Below are 23,962 nucleotides of genomic sequence, written 5' to 3'. Positions count from 1 at the left end.
TAAAAGCATAAGCTTTTGAGTCAGATGACTGGGTTTAAATTCCAACTCCACTTATTAGGTGTGTGATCTTGAAGGAGCCTACTTATCCTCTGTGCCACAATTTCCTCTTTACAACCTATGCAAATAGGTTGTTGTGAAAACTAAATGGGACAATATGTGTAAATGCTTAATAATGCTTGGCACAGTTAGTGCTTGATAAATGTTAGCTTCGTCATGGCATTATTTGAACCTAGGAGCCACGGTTACTGTCTTAGATCCTTACGAGAGGCCCTTAGAATAGACCAGATAAAACAGGGCCACCCTTACATTCATAGGTGGATAAGAACAATTATATAAAATAGTTTTAAAATGTAGTTTATTAATAGAATGTGAGAATATGGAAATAAAATTTTAAAATATAAGGACTTCATGAAATTGAATTCTGAGGTGCTAAAATGTAAATTTATTTCTTTATAATGTCAAAGTAAGATGGAATAGTATATAATATTTCAAATTTATTACTGTGAACCATAGTTAAGAAATAAATTTAACATCATGACTCAGTACAAGCAAATGTATATCCTTAGTATATGTTATATATTCTCATTTTTATATTTTCCACTCTATTTTTCTTTTGTTTTTTAAAGCTGGTTTCTTCCCATCAAATTACTTCCTAACCTACTGCTGCATTGTGACCTCCAGTCTGAAAAGCATTAAAGTAGTGCTTATAAGATAGAGTATGAACTTCTTGGAACCTAAGAGATTAAGTGTTTAAATCTTGACTCTTCCTCTTACTAAGCTATCTTGCATGTGTCACTTAAATCTATCTTGGCTTCAGCTTCCTTGTTTTAAAAATAAAATAAATGTAGATAAAAACACCTAACTATAGGGTTGCTCTAAAGATTAGAGTTAAAGTATGTTAAGCTCCTAGCACAGTGACAAGACCAATATTCACGAGTGTTTATTGTGGCTGTATTTTAATATATTTTAAATATATTAATATAATACACTTAAATATATTTAGGTGCCTACTCTCAGTTTTTTTCCTTTTTTTTCTCAGTTTATTTCTGATACGTTCTCTAATAAGGCCTTCATATACACTAAAACAATGTCTCTATTATTTCTTTCCCAGGAGGGATAGAAAAGCCTAAAATATAAAGATGATATTTTAGTTCTGTGTTTCTACTATAAGTTTCTTATCTAACACACAAAATCCTGTTACTCTGATAATTATTTCAAAGTTGACAAGAAAATTCTGAAAATTTCAAAGTTACTACAGAATAAGTCATATTATTACCAAAGTCTATGGGCACACAGTGTATAGTATCCTTCCACTATAAAGCTGCATATAGAAGGCTTAAGACTTTTTAGTAAACCACTTATAAAGCATAAAATAAAATCTCTCTATTGTCGTCAACTGGCAGACATCCCAAAGTGTTTCTTCAATGTGGAAAATTCAATTGCCATACATTTTGAAAACTATGCAACAATAAGGAAAAATTACTTAACTAGATTTGCTCAAACTAACCTTTATTTTTCCATCAGTATGTGCTGAAGCTACAGATGTTGAAACACGAACCAATCTTGTGGCTGATAAATGAATTTTGAAATGCCTATGGAAATGTGAATACAGGCAGTCCATGAATAAGTCAACTTCCTCCTGGGTAACTTCCCCAGGTGTTTTGTGAACACTGTCCCACAAAGCTTTTGCATCTTCTGGATGTATGGCATAAGAAATATCCAGACTTTGAGGGCTACAGGGTACAGACCAAAGAAACTCAGTAGTAGCCATATAATGGTCCATTTTGCATGCAGTCCACATAGCAGCCATCCAAGAAAGATTAAACGCATTGATTGCTAAGGGACGGAAATAACAGTCAAAAGTTTTCTGAAACCAGGTTCCAATTATGGCTGTATTAGTCTCTGCACCATTTGCAAGGAATAAGGGTAGACAGGTGAAATCTTCTGAAACAGTCTCCAGAAGACTGTCTCCAAATATACAGCAGAACCAACCAGTCCACAACACTTTACCTTCTCTGTGCTCAGATGGCAATTGAGATTTTGACAGAATCTATGAAGAAAAATCAAACGGGCTCATTAAATTCAAAAGTACATCTACTCCTAAAGTGCATCTTCTCAGCATTAATTAGTACATTTAAAAATAAGAAGATATGTAGTTATTACCTGCCAAAAACCACAGAGGTAATAGTCTCCCTGATCATTATTAGGGTGTATCAAGTTAACTGACCTTTCTCCTAATACTCTTTATTAGGACAGACATGGTATATGGCAAGATCTTGGTGCAACCAAAATGCAAAAAGGGGTGTCAATATGGTATAACCAGGTACAGTACCCTGAAAAAAAAAGCCTCAAAATCTCAACTTTAACTTCGTCTTCCAATGCAGGGGGTGCAGGTTTGATCCCTGGTCAGGGAGCTAAGATCCCACATGCCTCCTGGCCAAAAAAACCCAAAACATAAAACAAATTCAATAAAGACTTTAAAAAATTGGAAAACAAAAATCTCAACTTTAGAAGGGAACTTCCCTGGTGGCACAGTGGTTAAGAATCTGCCTGCCAATGCAGGGAACACGGGTTCAAGCGCTGATCCGGGAAGATACCACATGCTATGGAACAACTAAGCCCATGCGCCAAAACTACTGAGCCTGCACTCTAGAGCCCACAAGCCACAACTACTGAAGCCCGCGCGCCTAGAGCCAGAGCTCTGCAACAAGAGAAGCCACTGCAATGCGAAGCCCGTGCACCGCAACGAAGGGTAGCCCCCGCTCACCGAAACTAGAGAAAGCCCACGCGCAGCAACAAAGACCCAACGCAGCCAAAAATAAATAAATAATTTTTTTTAAAAACCTTTAGAAGGGACTGTAAAAGGTCACCGAATCCAATGTGCTTGAATTATTCCACTGAGGAAGACGTCACTATTTCCTAAGGGAGCTCTGTCTATCCACTTAAAATGTTCTTTCATATGTTAGGCCCTACAGTTTCCAACCACTGGTCCTACTTTCTTCCTTATGTGCATGTAGATGAAATCTAATCTAATCTCTCTTCTACAGAAAAAGCCCTTCAAATATTTGATGATCCTTGTCATATATACTGCTACGGTCAACATCTCCAGTTTCTTCAACCATTCCTTCTATGACATACATTCAAGTGCTCACACTATCTGGACACTCTTCTCTGAAATTCTTTGGCAAAGGAGTCATTCATAAGTGAACATAATTACTTCAAAAAGGTCTGATTACAGGACTGTCACCACCTTTAACCTAGATTATACTCCTAATATAATCTTAATAGTAGTTTTCTGGTTTAGTTGACAGCTTTACATAAATTAGCTCTACATACTCATTTTTGCTATTAATAGGTAAATCTCCCCCAACTTACACTGAGGCAGTAAACTTATTCCTATTAAAATATTAATCTCTTTCAATTTGGCCCACTGTGTCAATCCATTCAGATCTTTCAGAATCTTGATTATATTTTCTAGCAGATTGACTAACCCCTCAAACTTTAAATTTGTAAATTATATAACATACCTTCCAGATATTAATAGAAGTTTTAATTAAAGTTTGACCAGGACAAGGTGAAGATCACAGCCCTATATTATATCCCTTTAGAGATGATCATTTGAACAATTATTTTTGCCATTTTTCTCCTTGTTCAAGAAGTTATGAGACTTTCAAATACCTTAAAGCCAGATGTATTATGTCTATCACGTTTTTATAACCTATAAGTCCTGTAACCCTGGCAAGAAATGAGATTTAATTAGAAAACTATTAGGACACTATACTAGGAATTCAAGAGGTTATTTCTATTCCTCACAAGAATATTTGCTTGCCTGATGACAGGCAAACCATGTAACTTCTTTGGGCATCAACTGCTTCAACTTGACAGAGACTGCTAATTATCTACCCAGTATCTATTTTTCCTTCCACAGTAAAACAGTGCTTTCACTTGAGATGGCAAAGTACCCACTAAAAATTTTTTCTACTCTTCCTTCCATCTGGGATATAAAGAGAAGTATCTGTTGGGTGTCAGCAAGTCTCGTTAAAGGTTTATTCAGCGGCAGGCATCCTGTCTGACTTTCCCATCTTCCTCCTACTACTTGCCTTGAACTTACATATAGTATTTAGAGCTCCAGGAGCCAATTTAGATTATAGTGTGACCATAGGAGGGAAGCCATGCACCAAGGATGATAGAGAGGACAGAAGGAGCTTAGATTATTAATAATTTCATGAAGCATTTACCAGCCTGGAAAAGCTTACCTTTGGACACTTTTTTGGAAGACAAGTAAACCTCTATTGTCACTGTTATTTAGACTTTCTGTTATATGCAGCTGAACCTAATCCCAGTAATCCTGAGATCCTTGCCAATACTATGATCTATACCAGGGGTCAGCAAACCTTTTCTGCAGAAGGCCAGATAGTAAATATTTTAGGCTTTGCAAGCCATGTGGTCTCTGTAGCAACTACAACTCTGCTGTTGTAATACAAAAACAGCCATAGACGATATGTAAACAAATGAAAGGGGCTTTATTCCAATAAAACGTTATTTACAAAGCCAAGCAGCAGGCCATAGTTTGCTAACCCCTGATCTATACAAATAAACAAAATTTCAACTGTTTCAGCATTTAATTTATCAATGACTAAAATGAGTTAATTTAGCAGAAACAGAAGGAGCAGGCATAAATAATAAATCTGGTTTCTTAATAAATAAAAGGACAGTCATATTACTTTTATATACTACATATAGTAAGGAATGTAAAATGTTACATTTCTGAGAGTAACTTGGTATGATATATCACAATATGTAACAATGTTACTTCTTTGCTAAAATTCTACTTCTAGGATTTTAATCCCACTAAAAACCATAGAACTACACAGATAAATTTACAAAAACGTAAAATTTACATTTACATTTACTCAAAATGACATGAGTAACTATCTACAGCACTGATTATTAGTTAAAAAAAAGCCATAATGCACAAGTATGGGCAATATGATCACAATTTTAATAGATACAGACAGCCAAATAGATATATCTAGATTCATGATGGAGTCTGTAATTTTCTTATAATGTCTTTGTCTAGTTTTGGTATTAGGGTAATACTGGGCTCATAGGATGAATTAGGAAGTATTCCCTCTGCTTCTATCTCTGAAAGAAATTGTAGAGAGCTGGTATAATTTCTTCCCTAAACGTTTGGTGGAATTCACTAGTGAACCCATCTGGATCTGTTGCTTTCTGTTTTGGAAGGTTATTAATTATTGATTCAATTTCTCTAATAGGACTAGGCCTATTCAGACTGTCTACTGACAAATAGATGTATACCAAAATGTTAAACTGTGGTTTTTAACTTTCTTTGTTTTTTTGTTTTTTTTTACCTTTAAAATATTTATTTATTGGAAAGGTAGTAGTCTCATATAGTACAAAATTCAAATAGAAATGTACACTCTGAAAAGTTAGTCTATCAGCTACCTCTGTCTACCCGCCTCCCCCAACTCAGTTCTTGCCCCCAGAGCCCAGTTACCAGTGTTTCGTGTATCTTTCTGGAGCTGCTCAATGCATATGCACAATGCATAGCTTTTTATTTCTGTTTTTAAGAAAATGTACAACAAAATCTTCTGTTACATGCAGAGTTTAAGTGTTTTTGCAAATACATGTATTATTTTTTCTTCTTTTATGGCCCCTGGCTAAAACGTCTTGTTCAGGAAAGCCGTTCATGTTCCAAGATTGAAAACAATTTTCCTATATTTACTTCTAATACTTTTCTATTTGGGTTTTAAATTGACATCTTTAAACCAACTGGGTTTTTATATTTGAACAGAGTCTGATATAGGTGGGGATCTAATTTTATTTTCTTTGAAGTATGGCTAATGAATTGCTTCAACACCATTTAATCCAGCCTTTCCAATGGATCCATATCATTTAATATCCAGGTCCCAAATCTCCAGCATCAGTAACAACCACCGAGGATAGCTTCATCCCACAAGTCCCACTCCTGGGTGCTATGTTTGCCAGGATGCTTCTTCTCTCTACTGGACCTTCTTCCCTCCTTCATGGTGTCCCAATCATGGGTGCTCTTTCTGTACTTGGACTTCTCTGTGCTTCCTGGCGCCACTTTGGCCTTCCTCCTGTTCTCTTTGTGGGAATCTTCATCCTCTTCATCCCTGTGGTGCGTCCTCTTCCACGATACCTGCTCCTCATCGCCATGTCCTCCTCCTCCCTGGACCTTCCCGTCCAGCCTCCGTCTTGATCTCCTGCCTGATGGACACTGGTGTGGTCCTCCGAGAAGCAGCTGGCCTCTTCTCTGTGTTGTGCTGTGTGGGGGCCAGTGGCCATTCCTTGCACAGGTGGGCTTGGAAACCACTGGTTATTGAAGAAATGGTCATGTTTTTTCTGACAGTGATTTACAGGTTCCAGTCTTTGCCGGAAGTGATGAATATTGGACAGTGTGGGTTAAGTGGCTTTCCACTGTTTTCGGCCTCTTGTAGGAACTGGGGGACTTGTGGGGCCTCCTGAAGGGGAATCTCTGCTCCAGCATTGGAGGTCTGGGTGCAGTGTGGTCCTTTTCTCTGTACACAGAGTCTTCTGTATCCTTTCTAAAGCAAACCTCTGGCTGTAATCCTCTGACTCTTTGCTTTCTAATATAATCCTGAAGTTCATGTTGAAAAGAGTCATAAGTCTTCGAATTTTCCATTATATTGACTATGGATGAAACTCTGGAGTCATCACCATGCACTAGTTTACTGAGAGAAATTTCCACAAACAGATGGAGCCTCACTTCCTCAAGCCTACAAGTCTTTGGGGTTGTGTAAGTAGAAGATCTGTGGGCCCACAAAGAGCAGAGGTTCGCCTGCCAAGAACCTCAAAAGGAAAGAAGGAAGGAAGAAAGGAAGGAAGGGAGGAAAGAAGGAAGGAAGGAAAGAAGGAACGAGCCCTAGATAGGGGTAGGTTTTACTCAGCTCCAGGAGAAGAATCCCAACTTCTTTGCAGCTCAAACTTCTCCCTTTCTTTGTACTTTCATGTATTTTCCAAGTTTTCTAAGATAAACATAATTATATTGTAAAAGGAAAAAAACTTTTTTTTTAAGTTGGTCATATCTAATTACTATAATTTGGTCAAACAAGACATAAAATAGGTTATAAATCACAAGCTTAAGAATTTTAAAAACAGTAAGAAAATATCACAATTTCTAAACCAAGACAACGCACATTCTTTTCTCCTAGGAAGCAAGTACTGCTTATATGATATACCTGGACAAGAAATGCTTCAGGGTCTCTCTGTGTTCCTTTCATTCCCAGGAGAGTAGAGAAAATCACTTTGATGTTGAAGTCATCTCCCACTTCCACAGCAAGTCCTTTTTGCTTTTCAGCAGCAATAAATGCATTCAGAAGTTTAGAATACTCTTTGAAATTAGTATAGGAGAATTTATATAAGGGAGTTAAACTATATAAAGTCCATTGTTTATGCAGAAGGAATGCAAACTTTTGAGGATCAACATCTTCCTAAAAAAAATCAAGACAAAGGAAGTTTAAGAATTAGGAAACATGAGTAACTAAGAACTTAATCACAGTATCTTAAATATTTAAAACAAAGCCATTACTGGGTACCTGATCTTTGCATCTGCTGTACTTTCCCTTTGGAATGTTCTTCCCAGGGTGTTCACATGGCATGTTCCTTTCCTTCATTCAGGTCTCTGCCCAAATGTCACTCAAGAGGCCACCCTATCTAAAGTAGCACCTGCACCCATTCCAGCTTTGTCACTCTATATCTCCTTAACATGCTTTATTTTTTTCATAGCACTTATTACTGTCTCACATTAGGTACTTGCCTGATTTTTACTGTCTTCACTACTAGAGTATGAGTTTGATGAGAACAGGAATTTTGCCTATTTTATTCACTACTGTATCTCTAGCACCTAGAACAATGTCATCTAGAACAGCTGTTTAATAAATATTTATTGGATGAACAGTTAAATACTTTTAGAAACTTCAAATTATAGAGTTTAAAAATAGTCACCACTGGAGCATCTAATTTCATTGGTTTTAATTAAGTAATTTCTAAAATTGTTTGGCAGTAAATTCACTCCATCACTCTAATTCAGTAGATTAAATAAAAAGATACATGGGAGTATTTTGGCTAGGCTCTATTAGAATCACAGGGACCACTAAAAACAAAACACTTCATTTGTATTGGCACTATGGCAGTACTGAGGGTCTTCACATACACCCCCACATAGGCTCCTAGTTTTATCCTGAATTGAATTTTTCTATAGAATCCATACTTCCACAGTCCCAAATATCTTTTGGAACTTTCACCACAGTTGTCCACTTGACAAAAATATTTGTTCTGACTAGAGTACTCATGGAAAAGTTGTAAACTTTTTTTATTACTATCAAAAGATTTGGGGGAAAAAAAGGGGGGTCCAATGGTTAGGACTTGGCACTTTCACTGCCATTGCCCGGGTTCAGTCCCTGGTTGGGAACTAAGATCCCTTAGGACGCGTGGTACGGCCAAGAAAAAAAAATCTGGCAAAATTATTTGTATCATAGAGAAAAGGAAACACTGAACTGGACACTTCAGTCTTTTTTTTTTTTTTTTTTACTGTTGCAATGTTTGTTTTTTTATTTTTCCAGTCTTTAATTTATATACAATCTCTGTTTTCTGGTTAAGAACCATAACTTTCATTACCAGGACTAGTAATTTTTCTTTTTTTTTTTTAAAATTATTTATTTTATTTACATTTTATTTTCAGCTGTGTTGGGTCTTTGTTGCTGCATGCGGGCTTTCTCTAGTTGGGGTGAGTGGGGGCTACTCTTCGTTGTGGTGTGCGGGCTTCCCGTTGCGGTGGCTTCTCTTGTTGCTGAGCGCAGGCTCTAGGCGTATGGGCTTCAGTAGTTGTGGCTCGCAGGCTCTAGAGCTCAGGCTCTGTAGTTGTGGCGCACGGGCTTAGTTGCTCCACGGCATGTGGGATCTTCCCGGACCAGGGCTTGAACCCGTGTCCCCTGCATTGGCAGGCAGATTCTTAACCACTGCACCACCAGGGAAGCCCTAGTAATTTTTCTTTAAAGGAGGTTTCACAAAAAAGCAAAACTTTTCTCATATGCCAAAAGATACTAGACCCACAACACAGACAAGAAAAAGTTAAAAGGAAGGTGTGGGTGACTGATCAGCCAGGTTCCTTGTTAAGTGACTCAAAAGCATCCATCAAACTTGTATTGACGGCACTTCCCTAGTGGTGCAATGGTTAAGAATCCACCTGCCAATGCAGGGGACACAGGTTCGAGCCCTGGTCTGGGAAGATCCCACTTGCCGTGAAGCAACTAATCCCGTGCACCACAACTACTGAGCCTGTGGTCTAGAGCCCTCGAGCCAGAACTACTGAAGCTCGAGTGCCTAGAGCCCTGGAGCCACAACTACTGAAGCCCACGCGCCTAGAGCCCGTGCTCCGCAACAAGGAAGAGTAGTCCCCGCTCTCTGCAACTAGAGAAAGCCCTCGCACAACAACAAAGACCCAACGCTGCCATAAATAAATAATTAAATAAATTTATAAAACAACAAAAAAGCTTGTATTGACTGGGGCTTTATTTCATAGTTCAGTAAAATTACAAATTACTAATGTTAATACACAGGGTTTTTTTATGAATGATCAAAACAGAGCATGTTGCCACCAGACAAATCCAGAACAATATAAACATGAAAATAATTTAGTAAGTAATTAGAAAAATTTTAAAAACAGGAATTCACGAATCTGTACTGATAAATAGATAAATAAATGGAATAGAAATGAGAAGGGCCTAAAATAGAACGCCAAAGGCTGGTTGGTAAATATGGAGCAAATAGAGATGGAAAATTATTATTTTTCAACCATCACCATAAAGATGGGATTAGGCAAAAAATATCAATGGATGAAGGATGTTAAGTGTGAGGCAAAATTTTGATGAGGCACAGGGTATTTGTATTAAAGTGTCTCCCCACAGACCGCTTATTAGTTGCAGGGGGGAATAAAGCAGTAATTACTGGGCAACACGTTGACAAGATGATCAAAATTAACATCACCTATGTGCTACCAGATGTTATTTCCCAAAAAGATACAACATGACCTATACAGTATTCCAGCCAGCAATACATAATTTCAATCTAATCTTGCGAAAACATCAGACAAATACAAAATAAGGAATATTCTATTTAAAAAGGGAAGAGGAGGAAACATATTCTTCAAAAATGTCAATGTTATAAAAGACAAAGAAATATTGTGGAAACGTCCCAAATTAAAGGAGGTTAAGGACGGAACTAGAGGATGTCACACTAAATGAAGTCAGAGAAAGAGAAATACAATATCCCTTATATGCGGAATCTAAAAAGAAATGATACAAATGAACTTATTCACAAAACAGAAACAGACTCACAGACTTAAGAGAAGGAACTTATGGTTACCAGGGGGGAAGGGATAGTTAGGGAGTTTGGGATCGACATGTACACACTGCTATATTTAAAATGGATAACCAACAAGGACCTACTGTATAGCACAGGGAACTCTGCTCAATGTTATGTGGCAGCCTGAAACAATCACAACATTGTTAATCGGCTATACTCCAATATAAAATAAAAAGTTAAAAAAAAAAACCAACCAAAAAAACAAAAACTTTGTCACCATTGGAGAATGCTAGGAAACCAACCCCTAGCATTATTTTGAAAACTAGTAAAAAAAGAGAAAGAATTAAAAAAAAAAAAAAAAAAAGAGGTTGAAAAGCATATGGTACGGGGCTTCCCTGGTGGCACAGTGGTTGAGAGTCCGCCTGCCGATGCAGGGGACACGGATTCGTGCCCCAGTCTAGGAGGATCCCACATGCCGCGGAGCGGCTGGGCCGCTGAGCCTGCACGTCTGGAGCCTGTGCGTCTGGAGCCTGTGCTCCGCAACGGGAGAGGCCACAGCAGTGAGAGGCCCGCGTACCTCAAGGAGAAAAAAAAAAAAAAAATATGGTACTGATAGTGTGAATAATTGTTATAGCTGTTTCTCATTTGTTTTATTACCACAGGGAGTAAGAATATACTAAAAATACTACAAATAGTAACAACAATTGAAATGTTTCATTCACAGACATTCTCAATTATTAGTAACACAAAGGAACACAAAGAGCATACCTGCAGTTGTGAACACTGGGGAATTTTCCTTCGAGGTGGAGTCGGGATAAATGAAGTCTGCTTCCTGACTGATTCTAATCGTTTTTGCAGAGGGGTGGCACCTATAAAGTAATCTTTAAGCCTTGAGGATGCACACTGTCTAGGAGTCGATTCTGGTGCATCATAAGAATCCATGGTCTACATGAAAAGAAATAAAACCAGAATTCTAAACAGTAAAAAGTTAATTCATGCTCATAGTTTCACTGATTCCTCTATCTACTATAAAGGAATTCTTTCTCTCTCCCTCCTACTCCCTGCCCCATTTTGACTTTTTAATCAAATCCTATATTTCTCATTGGCTATAGGCTATTTTTATGAACATCTTACAGATAGCTCAAACACAGTTATGTTCAAAACTAAATTCAACTCTCTCTGTCCTCCTTCCAAAAGCTAGCTGGTCCATTTTCAAATTCCTGTCAATTTTCTAAGTTAATTTAAATTTATTTAAGTAGTCTCCCACTTTCATATTTTAACATACAATCATTAAGCACATTCTTTTGAATTTTTCCTTCTTCAGTCTCTCCATCCATTCCCAAAGCTACTTCCTTAGCCAGGTCTTATTACCACAACTAAACATTCCATATCTGAGGGTAATCCATTTTTCAGAAATGGTACTTTATTATTAGTCACCTGTGCAAAAAACTTTACAGTGATGAGATAAATTCTACTCTTCTGCTGGGTATTCACAACTCATAATTCAGCTTGTCCTTATCCTACTTCTCCTAGACATAAACACATCCTTGTCTTCATGTGTTTGCTTATCAACTGTATTCCCTGCCTCAAGTGTTCTTTTTCCATTCCACTCCATTAAAACCATGTGTGAATGTGATACCTTTTCAAATAGTAGGGTTTTGTTAACCTTTTTCCCCCCAGAATACCTATGTTACACACTTCTGTCTGTGTCTGTATCAGTGGCTCATTCTGGGAAGCAGTGTGTGTGTGTGTGTGTGTGTGTGTGTGTGTGTGTGTGTGTGTGTGTGTACAGAATGAGATCCTCAGGGGTAAATATTCTGAAAAAGCCCAAGAGCCCTCTAAATGAGTCTAACAAAATCCCTCGAGAATATTCTACAAAATCTTTGGAGATTAATAATACACCAGCCCACACAGCTCTCTTCAATCACCTAGTCTCTACCACTCATTTTGGCCCAAATTCATCTACTTGTACTATTTTTTTGGTGTGCATTTCTTCTCTTCCCAGAAAAACTAAACTACTTTGACTGAAATCATGCTCTTTGTATTTCTCTTGTATAATTACCCTAGTATAATGCTGAATGCTGTTTAATTGTTAAGCAAGTATTGGTTTAATTGAACAGAAGTATTTCATGGAACTCCAAAATTGAAAGGAATTATGATTTAAAAGTTATAAAAATTACTCCCAAGTAGTGGCACAGTTACCCTTTCAAAAATTTTTTTCAGGGCTTCCCTGGTGGCGCAGTGGTTGAGAATCTGCCTGCCAATGCAGGGAACACGGGTTCGAGCCCTGGTCTGGGAAGATCCCACATGCCGCGGGGCAACTGGGCCCGTGAGCCACAACTACTGAGCCTGCGCGTCTGGAGCCCGTGCTGAGCAACAAGAGAGGCCGCGATAGTGAGAGGCCCGCGCACCGCGATGAAGAGTGGCCCCCGCTTGCCACAACTGGAGAAAGCCCTCGTACAGAAACGAAGACCCAACACAGCCATAAATAAATTAATTAATTAATTAAAAAAAATTTTTTTTCACAAATGAAGAGCTTTATTTATCATTATATTTAAATTTATATATATTTATTTAGTTATTTATTTATGGCTGTGTTGGGTCTTCATTTCTGTGCGAGGGCTCTCTCTAGTTGTGGCAAGCGGGGGCCACTCTTCATCGCGGTGCGCGGGCCTCTATCGCGGCCTCTCTTGTTGCTCAGCACGGGCTCCAGACGCGCAGGCTCAGTAGTTGTGGCTCACGGGCCCAGTTGCCCCGCGGCATGTGGGATCTTCCCAGACCAGGGCTCGAACCCGTGTTCCCTGCATTGGCAGGCAGATTCTCAACCACTGCGCCACCAGGGAAGCCCTATATTTAAATTTCATCATGTCAAAGTATGACACACTTTATACCTTGCACAAAGCTCCATAAATTAAATATATAGTTCTCAAAACTCAGATAATGCCCAGAGAAAGATCATATACCATACAACTTAAATAACAGCTACTCTAAAGCAGTCTGGCTTTAAATGCATACAGAATTATGTATTCAAAATGGAATTTTAATCAGTCCCATCTACATTGAATGTTTCTTTCAAATCTGTTATTTGGAATAATTGCTAACATTTATTGAGTATTCATCATGTGCCAGGCAACTTTCTAAGCCCTTTAACAAATATTGTCTCATTTAATCCTCAAACAACTGTATGAGGTGGGTTATTATATTCCCAGTTGACAGATAGGAAGATAAAGAAATTAAATAACTTGCCAAAGTTATACAGCTAAAAATGCCAGAGCCAGAACTTGAACCGAGACAGTCAAACACCAGAGTGGGTGCTCTTACCTCCTTCTTGCACACTGCCTTTCAATAGGGATCAATTTCAAGGCAAAATAAGCCCTACTAAGTTTGACTCCTTAAAAGAGAAATTCTATGAATTCCAAAGGGATTTTAAAGTCTATCTAGGTGAGAGAAAGACTACTAGCTCTGAAAGGGCTGGTATCGAGAAAACATTTCCCTTGAGTAATTTAATACTGCAGTAAATGTGAAATAGCCCAATCCATGCATTAAAGATTAGAAAATGGTTTATACCTATTTTACTTTCTCACTCCATACTCAATAATGTGCAATTTTGCTCTGCCAAATAATTAAGAGGTTAAAAATATAGCTTGACTTAATATTTTACTGCCCCAATATTCTTCCTTCCAACTGTAAGGAAAGAGGTCCTCTTACTTGCTTTCTAAAGCCAATCCATCAACCAATATTCTAGATCTCCATGTCCCTTCACATTTCTCTTGGGCACCATCTCCCATGTTTATTTCAAACCTCTATCATCTCTAATCTCTACTTCACAGGATACTTTTCTTCCACTGCCATGCATATTCTTGTATTCCTAACACTAAAAATGTTTTGTTTAAATCCTACTCGTCTCATTCGTTTTGAGACCAATTTCCTGGAAATATGGTATACAACTATTGCCTCCACTTACTAATAAATTTTTTTTGGAAATCTTCAGCAACCTCTCTTATGAATCCATCGCTATGAAGACATGGCACTTTTGAAGATTACCAATAATACTTTTGTGAAAACCATGGCCAAATACTTGGTTCATCAAGTGTGCTCATCCTTACTCCTCTAAACTTTCGGTTGCCTTGTTTTTTTTCAGACACTCAATTATTTCTCCTCCTTGTTTCTTATGGTTCCTTCTGATTCATTTGCTGATTCCTATCCTTCCTCCAGTCCCAACAGTTGCATGTCTCCCCAGACTCTGAAATCACTCATTCTCCATATAACATTCATTCTACATATGACTCCTAAATCTCTATTTTCAGACCTTTGCACCTGCATTTCCAATTTCCTGTAAAACATTAAACTTCTTTGTCCTCAAACTCATTAAGTTCAAAGCTAAACATTATTTCACAACCAATCTTTCCTTTCCAACTACCCTGTTTCTCAGTAATAATTCCACTCTTCCTTCTCATTTTCCTTCCTGCCCCTTAAAATACTCCTTAGTCATCTTTTACTCTTCCCTCAACTTCACGTTTACATCCGAATTAGCATCAAATTCTGACATATTTCTTAAAAGCATACATACTAGCCTTCTCAGATTTGGCCTTCACTTGCATTCTTAATTATAGCCACTTATCTTATTCCCAGTCTTAACCCCTTTCCCCAATCCATGACTAGTTTCTCCACAGACATCACTTTTATCTTGTCATTACCTTGCTTGAGATCCCATAACAATTCCCACACATCTTCTAAATAAATGAAGCCAAAACCTCTGCCTGGGTTTCAAGGCACCTGATCATATTATCTGATCCTATCCAGGTTCATTTTCTACTATTTCAGTTCTTACCCCAAGATCCATGGACAAAGGGTCTTTCCTAAATCTAAAAGCCCTCTAAGGTTGGATGCAAAATGGTGTATGCGTGTGTATTTGGTGGGAGAAGGGGGTGAAGAAAGGTCCAGGAGATGATTCTTTAAACGGTTAAGAGCCACTGCCCTACACCCAAACATGCACCCCTTCCCCTAGGCTGCTCATCACCCTCCTGCTCTTCATGCCTGTCATGTTTGCCTCTGCTCCCGGACTTTTTTATTCAACCTATTGCCAATTAAGACTACTTCTCTACACCCATTTGTCTGACCAAATCCAATCTATCCTTTAAGTTTCATCTCCTCAGGAGAAGCTTCCAAGTATCCACAGAGCTAGCTCTCCGGCCAATTCCTCTTGCACTTGCAGTTCAGAACACACAATTACAACTCAGTTGTTTTTCTTGTGCTAAGTCCGTGAAGGAAGGGACCCTGACTTAAATCACTTTTGCACATCGTCACCCAACGCCAATGCTAAGCAGGTCGTGTGAAACACATCTGAACCCCCAAGTATTGTAAAGATAACGACTATACAACAGGGCAAAACACAAAGTTTACTGCCACGCCTGGACCAATAACAAAGCATCTTACCAATAAATGCCGCGATGACGCTGTCAACCATTCCCTTCACGAATCATTCTTCAAGTCTGGATACAAAACTACGTCAAAACTGAAATCCCCTGAAGTAAAAGAGCCGCCAAAATGACAGCGAAGAGTAAGTCCGGAGGAAACCCTGGCGCTCCCAAATTCCCTCTCGCTCCACCACAGCTGGGTTCACGACGGACGCAAACGGGCCCAGTAGGGAGACCTCCGCTCCCGCAGGCGCCAGCCGAGCCCGACACTTCACGCCGGGAAGGACATTTCCGCTGACTCAGCCACCCAGCTCCGCGACCCTCGCTCCTGCGGAGTCTGCTTCAGCCCACGGAGGGAAAGGGCAAGGGACAGTGTATCCCAAAGCGCCCCTCTCCACCTGAGGCCTCAAGGGCCAACGCCAGCTCCAAAATCCCGCCGTTGAGAAGCAGCAACTTTGCGTTCAGCCGCCTCCTCAGTTTAAAATCGTTTCCCGACTCGCCCTGCGGCAGGACGCTGGACGCCTCCATGGCGCCGATTCCAAGTCAGTGAAGCAACTAAGGTTGCCATTTTAACTGAGGGCAAGGGAGCGCTCTAACCATTAAAGTCTACTTTCCTAATCGCGTGGTGTTAATCTTCCGCGCTTTTCTACCGGTGCTCAGCGGTCCTTCAAACTTCCGCCCGTAGTAAAGATGGCGGCATTCCCTCTGTTCTGATTGGTTGGCTCCCTCTACCGTAATCTTGGCTGTTCGTGGGGTGGGTTAAGGACCGCTTGGCTCCCAGTGGCGATCTGTGTGTGGTTTCGGGCCCTAGAAACATTTTGGATTTGCTTTCATTCCTCCTTTTGAAGACCCGAGGTCGGCCACCAGGTTTGGGAGATTTGAAGCGCGGGGCTGATTTTCCTCCCTGTTTTCCGGTTCTGCCCGCGGGAACCTTCGAGGAAGCGTGGAAGGATGGGAAGGGCGTGCGCCTGCTGACCGGCCCCGTGTTGCCTCTGCGTGGCCGCGGTGTTCCGCCTTGGCTGCTGTATGGAATCGTACGCTTGTCACTTCAGGCCGAAGCTTTGTTTGTTAATACAAGTGAAACGGATGCGTTGAGAGGGGACAAAGATTTTAAAAGGTCCTTCCCCTACCCAACTTCCCCAAAGGCCCTAAAGACTGCAGATTTATCTAGTTTGCCGACACGAGCTCTTGAATGTTCAGCGGACAAGGGCTTAAATATAAGAGAGTGGGAACTCCTGATATTTTAAGGGATTTGTGTGTATTTCCAAAACTTCTGACCGCCATCCAACACCTGCAGCGTGAGATTCCTGAGCGTCTCGCCATCCTGCGGCTCTAACATGTTCCGTTCGTTAAGTCGGCTGTACAGGGGTTTATCCAGACCCACTAGAAGGACCACACAGCTGATCTGGGGTTCTTTCTCCCGAAGTCTGGTACTGAGTTCACAGAGGAGAATTCCAGGTGAATGTAGTGAAGAGGTTTGTCCTCTGAACAGCCCAGCCCTTCCTCCTTTTCTCTGCAGCAAGAGTGCTTATTCCATTTTTCCCCTAGTCTCGACTGGATAGCTTTATGTGTAGAAGCACATCATTCACCCTCTTCATTTCTTATAATGTAGTTTTCTCCCTGGAATTTAAAAAGAGCAGAAAAGTAACCACATGAATAGGCTATTCATTAAGCTCATGCTGTGAATAAGAAGCCTAAAAAATTCTTTCATACTTGAGAATACTTGAGAGTTTTCAAATGTACAAGTGACTATTTCACTCTAGATTCATACTACAACCAGTTACTGCACCATCAAATTTATGAAATTCCCAAGATCCTATTTCATTTGGGGAAGAAATGTGCACTATTAAGAACAGTGCGTTTTAGGTTAATGCAGATGCTGGGTGATCAAAAATATTTATATTCTTAACACAAGGCAAAAATTTTCATTAAGACAGTTATTCACATGGCTTTTGACACATTTGCAGGTAAATTTAATAGTGATTGATTACATTCTTCAACTTTATAAATCTCATCCATTGACATGAAAAAAGATGGTATGATTTGAGAGTCTATTCTCAAACAATGTGCAAATGATATATTTTTAATCTTACTTTTTTTTGTTTCTTTAAGAACTCAGTAGTTTTGTTGCCCGGACCAACACGTGTGGAGAGTTGCGTTCTTCTCACTTAGGCCAAGAAGTCACCTTGTGTGGATGGATTCAGTACCGAAGGTAGATAGAGGCAGGTGGTTTACGTATGCATGATGGTGGTTTTCCTAAGGCAATTTTAAACTGCTATTAATTTTTAACCAGTCAGAAGAATAAAAGCTTTGCAACTCCTGTAGGAGTCTCAGAAGTCATTGAATTTTCAGTTTTATTTTTGTTTTGAAAGACTCAAATAGTGTCACTCTCAGTAAGTACCAGTAACATCTGTTGAACGGTATAATAAGTGTGATCCACCAAGGGACAGAAATGTCCCTAGGTTTACTAAGATTGAAGAGTGCCTAGGACCAGTAATTGGGTAAGCTGGTAAGCTTCCATAGCATAAAAAAGCATAGTTTTTGCTAAATTTATGTAGAGAAAAAGTCTAAAAACATGAACAATGATTCCTTAATGTTAGAGGACATATTATTGTTGTTGTTCACCTCTATATTCCAGAACATACCTGAATGGAACATTAATTCACAATGAAGAGATCCAAAATACATAGATTGAGTGATTTTCCTCACTCAATGTATGGATATTTGACCCATACATTTGGTGAATTTTTTTGGTGAATTTTATCTCCTGAAGGAAAATCTGAGGAGGCTTTCTGTACCTCTTTTTGGTACTAAGAACTGTATGAGAAATGTTGGTTGAATGCTAAAATATTGGGATTTGGGGGACCTTTTGATGGCTTATAGAGGTATTAAGTTAGTACTGGACCTCTTTTAGAAAATTTTAGATTACATCTTATTTTTAGGAAAATAAGAGATTTTATATTGTCGTATTTTAAAAAATGACCAATCAGATGTCTCTAATATGCTAAAATATTACCTTTGGATTTTAATATATGGAAAGTTTCCAATTTTAATTCAAATTTCTTATAAAGACTTAAGCCAATAAAATTTTTTAAGTTTTAAAATCTTTCTTTTCATTAATAAGCCATCTGGATAGCATTAGTAAGCTGTACATATAGCTACTAAAAGTTGAAATTGTAAACGAAAAAGTTTTTTCATTAATAAGCTACAAGATAATTACACAAATATAACTATGAATGCATATTATTATAAAAAAGCAACATGTGAAATTGCATGGTTTTTTTATTTGTTTTGCCTGCTTAAATTTTGGTCTCAAAGATTCTATCCTAATATGTTCACTTTCTTCATTAATCAGGCAAAACATCTTCCTGGTCCTAAGAGATTTCCATGGGCTTGTTCAAGTTATCATTCCTCAGGATGAGGTAATAGAAGTTTCCTCCTGTTATCTCCAAGCCTCTTTGATGCTGTGGTTAGAATAAATAAAGCATGTTGGATAAGTATGTTTGAGGTTTCAAATTAAGAAGTTTATTGTTATGGGCTTCCCTGGTGGCGCAGTGGTTGAGAGTCCGCCTGCCGATGCAGGGGACTCGGGTTTGTGCCCCGGTCCGGGAAGATCCCACATGCCGTGGAGAGGCTGGGCTGTGAGCCATGGCCGCTGAGCCTGCGCGTCCGGAGCCTGTGCTCCGCAACGGGAGAGGCCACAACAGTGAGAGGCCCTCGTATCGTGAAAAAAAAAAGAAGTTTATTGTTAATGAAAATTAAAACTACCATAAGCCACATTAAGACAAATGACAAACTGCGAAAAAATATGTGCAATTCATGTCACAGACAAAGGACTAATTTCTCTAGTATCTAAAAGGCTGCTACAAATCAATTAAAATTTTTTTTTAAAATACCAGTGCAGAATATGAACATAAAATTTATAGAAAAAAATATAAATGGCTATTTTTCTGTATGTCTGTAGACATATGAAAATATGGCCAACTTCACTCATAGGCAGAGAAATATGAATTAAAGCTACACAGAATTGTTATTTTTTATGCACTGGATTGAGAACTCACTGTGTTTGGGGAAACAAGTGCTCATACATTCCTGGAGGGAGTATAACTTGGCACTAGCTCTATGGATGGCAATTTGGCAATATCAAAATTATAAATGCATATATCCTTTGAACCATTCATTCCACTTGTAGTCAATGATCTTAAAGCTATCTTACACGTAGACTTACATAGATGCAAAATGACACAAATACAAGGTTATTCACTGCTGAAATATTTTTAATCGAAAGAACAATCTAGGGCTTCTCCAGTGGCGCAGTAGTTGAGAATCTGCCTGCCAATGCAGGGGACACGGGTTCGATCCCTGGTCCGGGAAGATCCCACATGCCACGGAGCAACTAAGCTCGTGTGCCACAACTACTGAGCCTGTGCTCTAGAGCCCATGAGCCACAACTACTGAGAGCCCATGTGCCACAACTACTGAAGCCCGTGCGCCTGGAGCCCGTACTCCACAATGAGAGAAGCCACTGCAATGAGAAGCCCGTGCATTGCAACGAAGAGTAGCCCCCGCTCGCCATAACTAGAGAAAGCCCGCGTGCAGCAACAAAGACCCAACACAGCCAAAAATAAATAAATAAATAATTTTTTTAAAAAAGAAAGAACAATCTAGATGTTCCCCAATAAGAGACTGGTGTAAAAAATAATGTATATCCATACAGCTATGGAAAAGACTGAAGAAGCTTATTATGTACTAATATGGGAAAAAAATCCAAGGTATATTGTTAGATATAAAAACAGGATACAGAAGAGCATGTAGAGTGATATTATCTGTACTAAAAAGGGCATGTGTATGTGTGTGTATGTTATGAACTGTCCCTGGAAGGACACATAACATTGGGTATCTCTGGGGAGGGGAATTAAGGAGCTGGAGAGAGACTTTTCACTGTAGATCTGTTTATACCCTTTGAATCTGAGCCATGTGAAGGTACTACCTGCTCAAAAAATAATTACCGGGCTTCCCTGGTGGCGCAGTGGTTGCGAGTCCGCCTGCCGATGCCGGGGACACGGGTTCGTGCCCCGGTCCGGGAAGATCCCACATGCTGCGGAGCAGCTGGGCCCATGAGCCATGGCCGCTGAGCCTGCACATCCGGAGCCTGTGCTCCGCAACGGGAGAGGCCACAACAGTGAGACCCCCGCGTACCGCAAAAAAAAAATAATAATAATAATTACCATTAAATTCAGATAAAATAAAGAACTCTCATCATGTTGCTGAACGTCACTCGTTTCTATTTTGGTAATATTTACAAATGTTTGTACACCTGAGAAAAATAAGATTTACTCTGCTTTTAATGTTTGAAGTAAGTAAAGAGCCATGGGTTATCTTTCAGGGATCAGGATGCAGAGATGAGCATAGCTAACCCAGGAGAACTCCTTCACTTTGGACTCCATTATTGCTCTTGGATTTAACTGCCCCTAAGGCTAATCCTGGAGATAGTTGCCTTTAAAGTATGTGGGAATTGTTTGCATTAATCATTCTTCTCCTTATTTTCCTTTAAGGAAAAAAAATTTTAATTCTTAACTAATAGTTTTACTTGCTGTATTATACGGAGTCAAAATGGGGATGCAGTTTACCAAATTCTTTAATAAAGTCATTAAGAGAAGCCCCAGTATTTATTGCAATTAAGCTATGAGTATTAACATTTTTCTAAGCCATAATCTACAGTTGCTGCAGAGTCCTTTAAGTTCATTTATTTGTTGGAACTATTTTCCCCTCTTATTCTGTAGTCGGCTGCTTCTGTGAAGAAGATTTTATGTGAAGCCCCCATGGAATCTGTGGTGCAAGTGTCTGGCACAGTAATTTCTCGACCTCCAGGACAAGAGAATCCAGTTAGTAATTTAGAAACTGTCTATTTAAATTTTACCTGTGTACATGTGCACTGTCTGTCAACACATTCAGGCAACAGTGACTGAGTATCTACTAGATATCCAGCACTAAAGCTCTGCAGGTTCTACAAATGAACCTACAGATTTTAAAATCTTCACTGCAAACATAAACACCTATGTAAATATGCATGTTAAGACATTTGGTAATGAGCTCATCAACCACAGATATACATAAGAATGTCAAAGTCGTACACAGACATTTATGTTTTAGACTATACACTATAAGCACCCCGTGTTTTACATATGTAAATAAATGCTTGTGTTTTATAAATATTCATTGTGTACATGTCCTGATGAGTGATTTTTAAAATAGGTCTTTTCTCTCTTTCTCTCTTTAAGAAAATGCCAACAGGTGAGATTGAAATCAAAGTTAAAACAGCTAAACTTCTGAATTCCTGCAAGAAGCTGCCCTTTGAAATTAAGGACTTTGTGAAGGTGCCATCATCTGTTACTAATAAAATAGAGTATCTAGAAAATGTTGATAACCAGTAAAGTGTTTTCAGAGTTTTTTAAAGAAAAAGTTTAACTTCTACAAAATTAAGCATGTTATAGCTATATCATGAATTATTCTGTTAGTTTTACAATTTCCTGGTGAACTGTTCTTAAATATCAACAGTTCTTTAAGCTGTTGCAGCTCCTGAACACCTAGAATGTTTTTTCAGACAGCTGGAAACAAGGTTGTCTTTAAGACTTAGGTGTTATTTTGTTCCATTTTTTTTGTTGCTATGGTTTTACATTTTGAGAGGAAATTTATGTTTACCTTAGAAATGGCCACATGGCGTAGGAGATCCTGCATATATTAAGTTTAAGCCTCTAACAGTGATAAAATGTTTATAAGGCATATAAATATGATTACTGTAATTTAGGATGTTCTTTGAGGAAGCTAAACAACACTGGATATGTAAGCCCAGCTAATTTTCAGCTTTGTCACAACTGTCTACAGTTGTAGATTTATATATACCTAATTTATAAACTAATCTATAAAGGATTTTTTTTAATTGCATGGCCGCTTAGTCTTACAATTGAGTTCCCAATACTTAATATTTTAATTAGAAAAAGCAGTATAATTACAGAGTTGACCTTGTTGTGGGGAAAAAAAGGAAATATGCAGTTTTCCACCAGCTCTAAGCTTTTAGAGAGAGAAATGACAGGTAGTTCTTCTATTTCTATTTCTAGTATCAAAGAAATAAACTATTCCAGGGGAAAAGGTTGTCAGCACAGGAGGGATGCAGAGAATTCCAGCCTTGAAAATAAGCAGACCTTATCACTGTGTTCCTACTAGTACAGCTGTAGAGATTTGTCTGCTGTTCGCTTGCATTTCTTAAACTTGTCGTCCCATCCAGGTCATAAAGTTGTGGCTGTTTTTGGCCCTGGTATATATTTTCTAATGATCTTTGAAATCTTTACATTTTTTTTTTTCAGGATTAAACTCCAGGCTTAAAAATGAATGGGTAGGGAGTTCCCTGGTGGCCTAGTGGCCTAATGGTTAGGATTCCAGGCTTTCATGGCCATGACCCGGGTTCAATCCCTGGCCGGGGAACTGAGACCCCGCAAGCCACGTGGTCAAAAAGATAAAAGGCGGGAAAAAAAGAATGAATAAATGTTTAGTAAGGTAGGCAAATTTCAGTCAATGAAGTGTGGTTCACTGAAAAATGTAAAATCTATGCTAGTAACAAGCCTAGAAGTCATAGGAATTAAGGATGGTGGTGTGTGTGCACAAATGGTAGAAGCTAAAGATAGAGCTAAAGTTCTTAAAAATTCACAATCTGTATCTAAAGTTAATATCTTTTTAATATTTGAAAAATATTTAAACATAAAAATCTTTAAATTTGTTTAGAAAACAGAGGCTCTTCGTTTGCGGTATCGCTACTTAGATTTGCGTGGTGTCCAAATGCAGTACAACCTGCGACTGAGGTCCCAGATGGTCATGAAAATGCGGGAATATCTCTGTAATCTACATGGTAAGGGAAGAAACAGTAATTTCCATGCGTTTTATCCTAGAACATAATTTAGTAACATAAAACATAATTTAGTTCCCTACTGGCTCATAAATACAGCCTTTTAAAGGTGATAGTGCCTGTTAATGTTGTCTAAGTATTTACCATCACTGTTGAAGGTGGACCAGCCCTTTGGTTGTTATCTGTAAGTTTTCTTAATTCTTTATTATGCTTGTACATTATTTGTTGGGAGCTCAAAAATGTCATGTGAATGAAACTAGACTCTTCAGTCAGTCCT

The 23,962-nt window shown here is 38.7% G+C and overlaps 2 protein-coding genes and 1 pseudogene across 6 annotated transcripts in view; 1 reads left to right on the top strand and 2 right to left on the bottom strand.

Moving 5' to 3' along the window:
* The window catches only part of CENPL (centromere protein L), a 104,937-nt gene extending 87,368 nt beyond the window's left edge, over window positions 1-17,569 (bottom strand). For 4 of the 5 annotated variants that reach the window (XM_089910968.1, XM_089910980.1, XM_089910970.1 and 1 more), the window contains exons 1-4: window positions 15,805-17,569; window positions 11,137-11,313; window positions 7,245-7,496; window positions 1,508-2,050 (exon numbers count right to left, since the gene is read on the bottom strand). In XM_089910968.1, coding sequence (XP_089767094.1) covers window positions 1,508-2,050; window positions 7,245-7,496; window positions 11,137-11,310 — 969 coding nt within the window. In that variant the 5' untranslated portion in view covers window positions 11,311-11,313; window positions 15,805-17,569. Of the gene's footprint in view, window positions 1-1,507; window positions 2,051-7,244; window positions 7,497-11,136; window positions 12,595-15,804 lie in introns of those variants that run through there. The other variant, XM_089910986.1, reaches the window with a different exon arrangement.
* LOC149750518 (lysine-rich coiled-coil protein 1-like) lies at window positions 2,058-7,234 on the bottom strand (annotated as a pseudogene).
* Window positions 16,518-23,962, top strand: part of DARS2 (aspartyl-tRNA synthetase 2, mitochondrial) — a 29,247-nt gene continuing 21,802 nt past the window's right edge. Inside the window, exons 1-6 of the mRNA XM_022565231.3 lie at window positions 16,518-17,243; window positions 17,898-17,997; window positions 19,141-19,207; window positions 21,569-21,670; window positions 22,067-22,162; window positions 23,565-23,688. Coding sequence (XP_022420939.1) covers window positions 17,123-17,243; window positions 17,898-17,997; window positions 19,141-19,207; window positions 21,569-21,670; window positions 22,067-22,162; window positions 23,565-23,688 — 610 coding nt within the window. The 5' untranslated portion in view covers window positions 16,518-17,122. The remainder of the gene's footprint in view (window positions 17,244-17,897; window positions 17,998-19,140; window positions 19,208-21,568; window positions 21,671-22,066; window positions 22,163-23,564; window positions 23,689-23,962) is intronic.

Source organism: Delphinapterus leucas, chromosome 1, assembly GCF_059928025.1.
Source record: "Delphinapterus leucas isolate spDelLeu-1000000601 "Yukka" chromosome 1, BTC_Dleu_Yukka2, whole genome shotgun sequence".
In the NCBI taxonomy this organism is placed as follows: Eukaryota; Metazoa; Chordata; class Mammalia; order Artiodactyla; family Monodontidae; genus Delphinapterus; species Delphinapterus leucas.
Note: the sequence above shows the minus strand (reverse complement) of the source record. Positions and strands in the feature narration are given on the sequence as shown.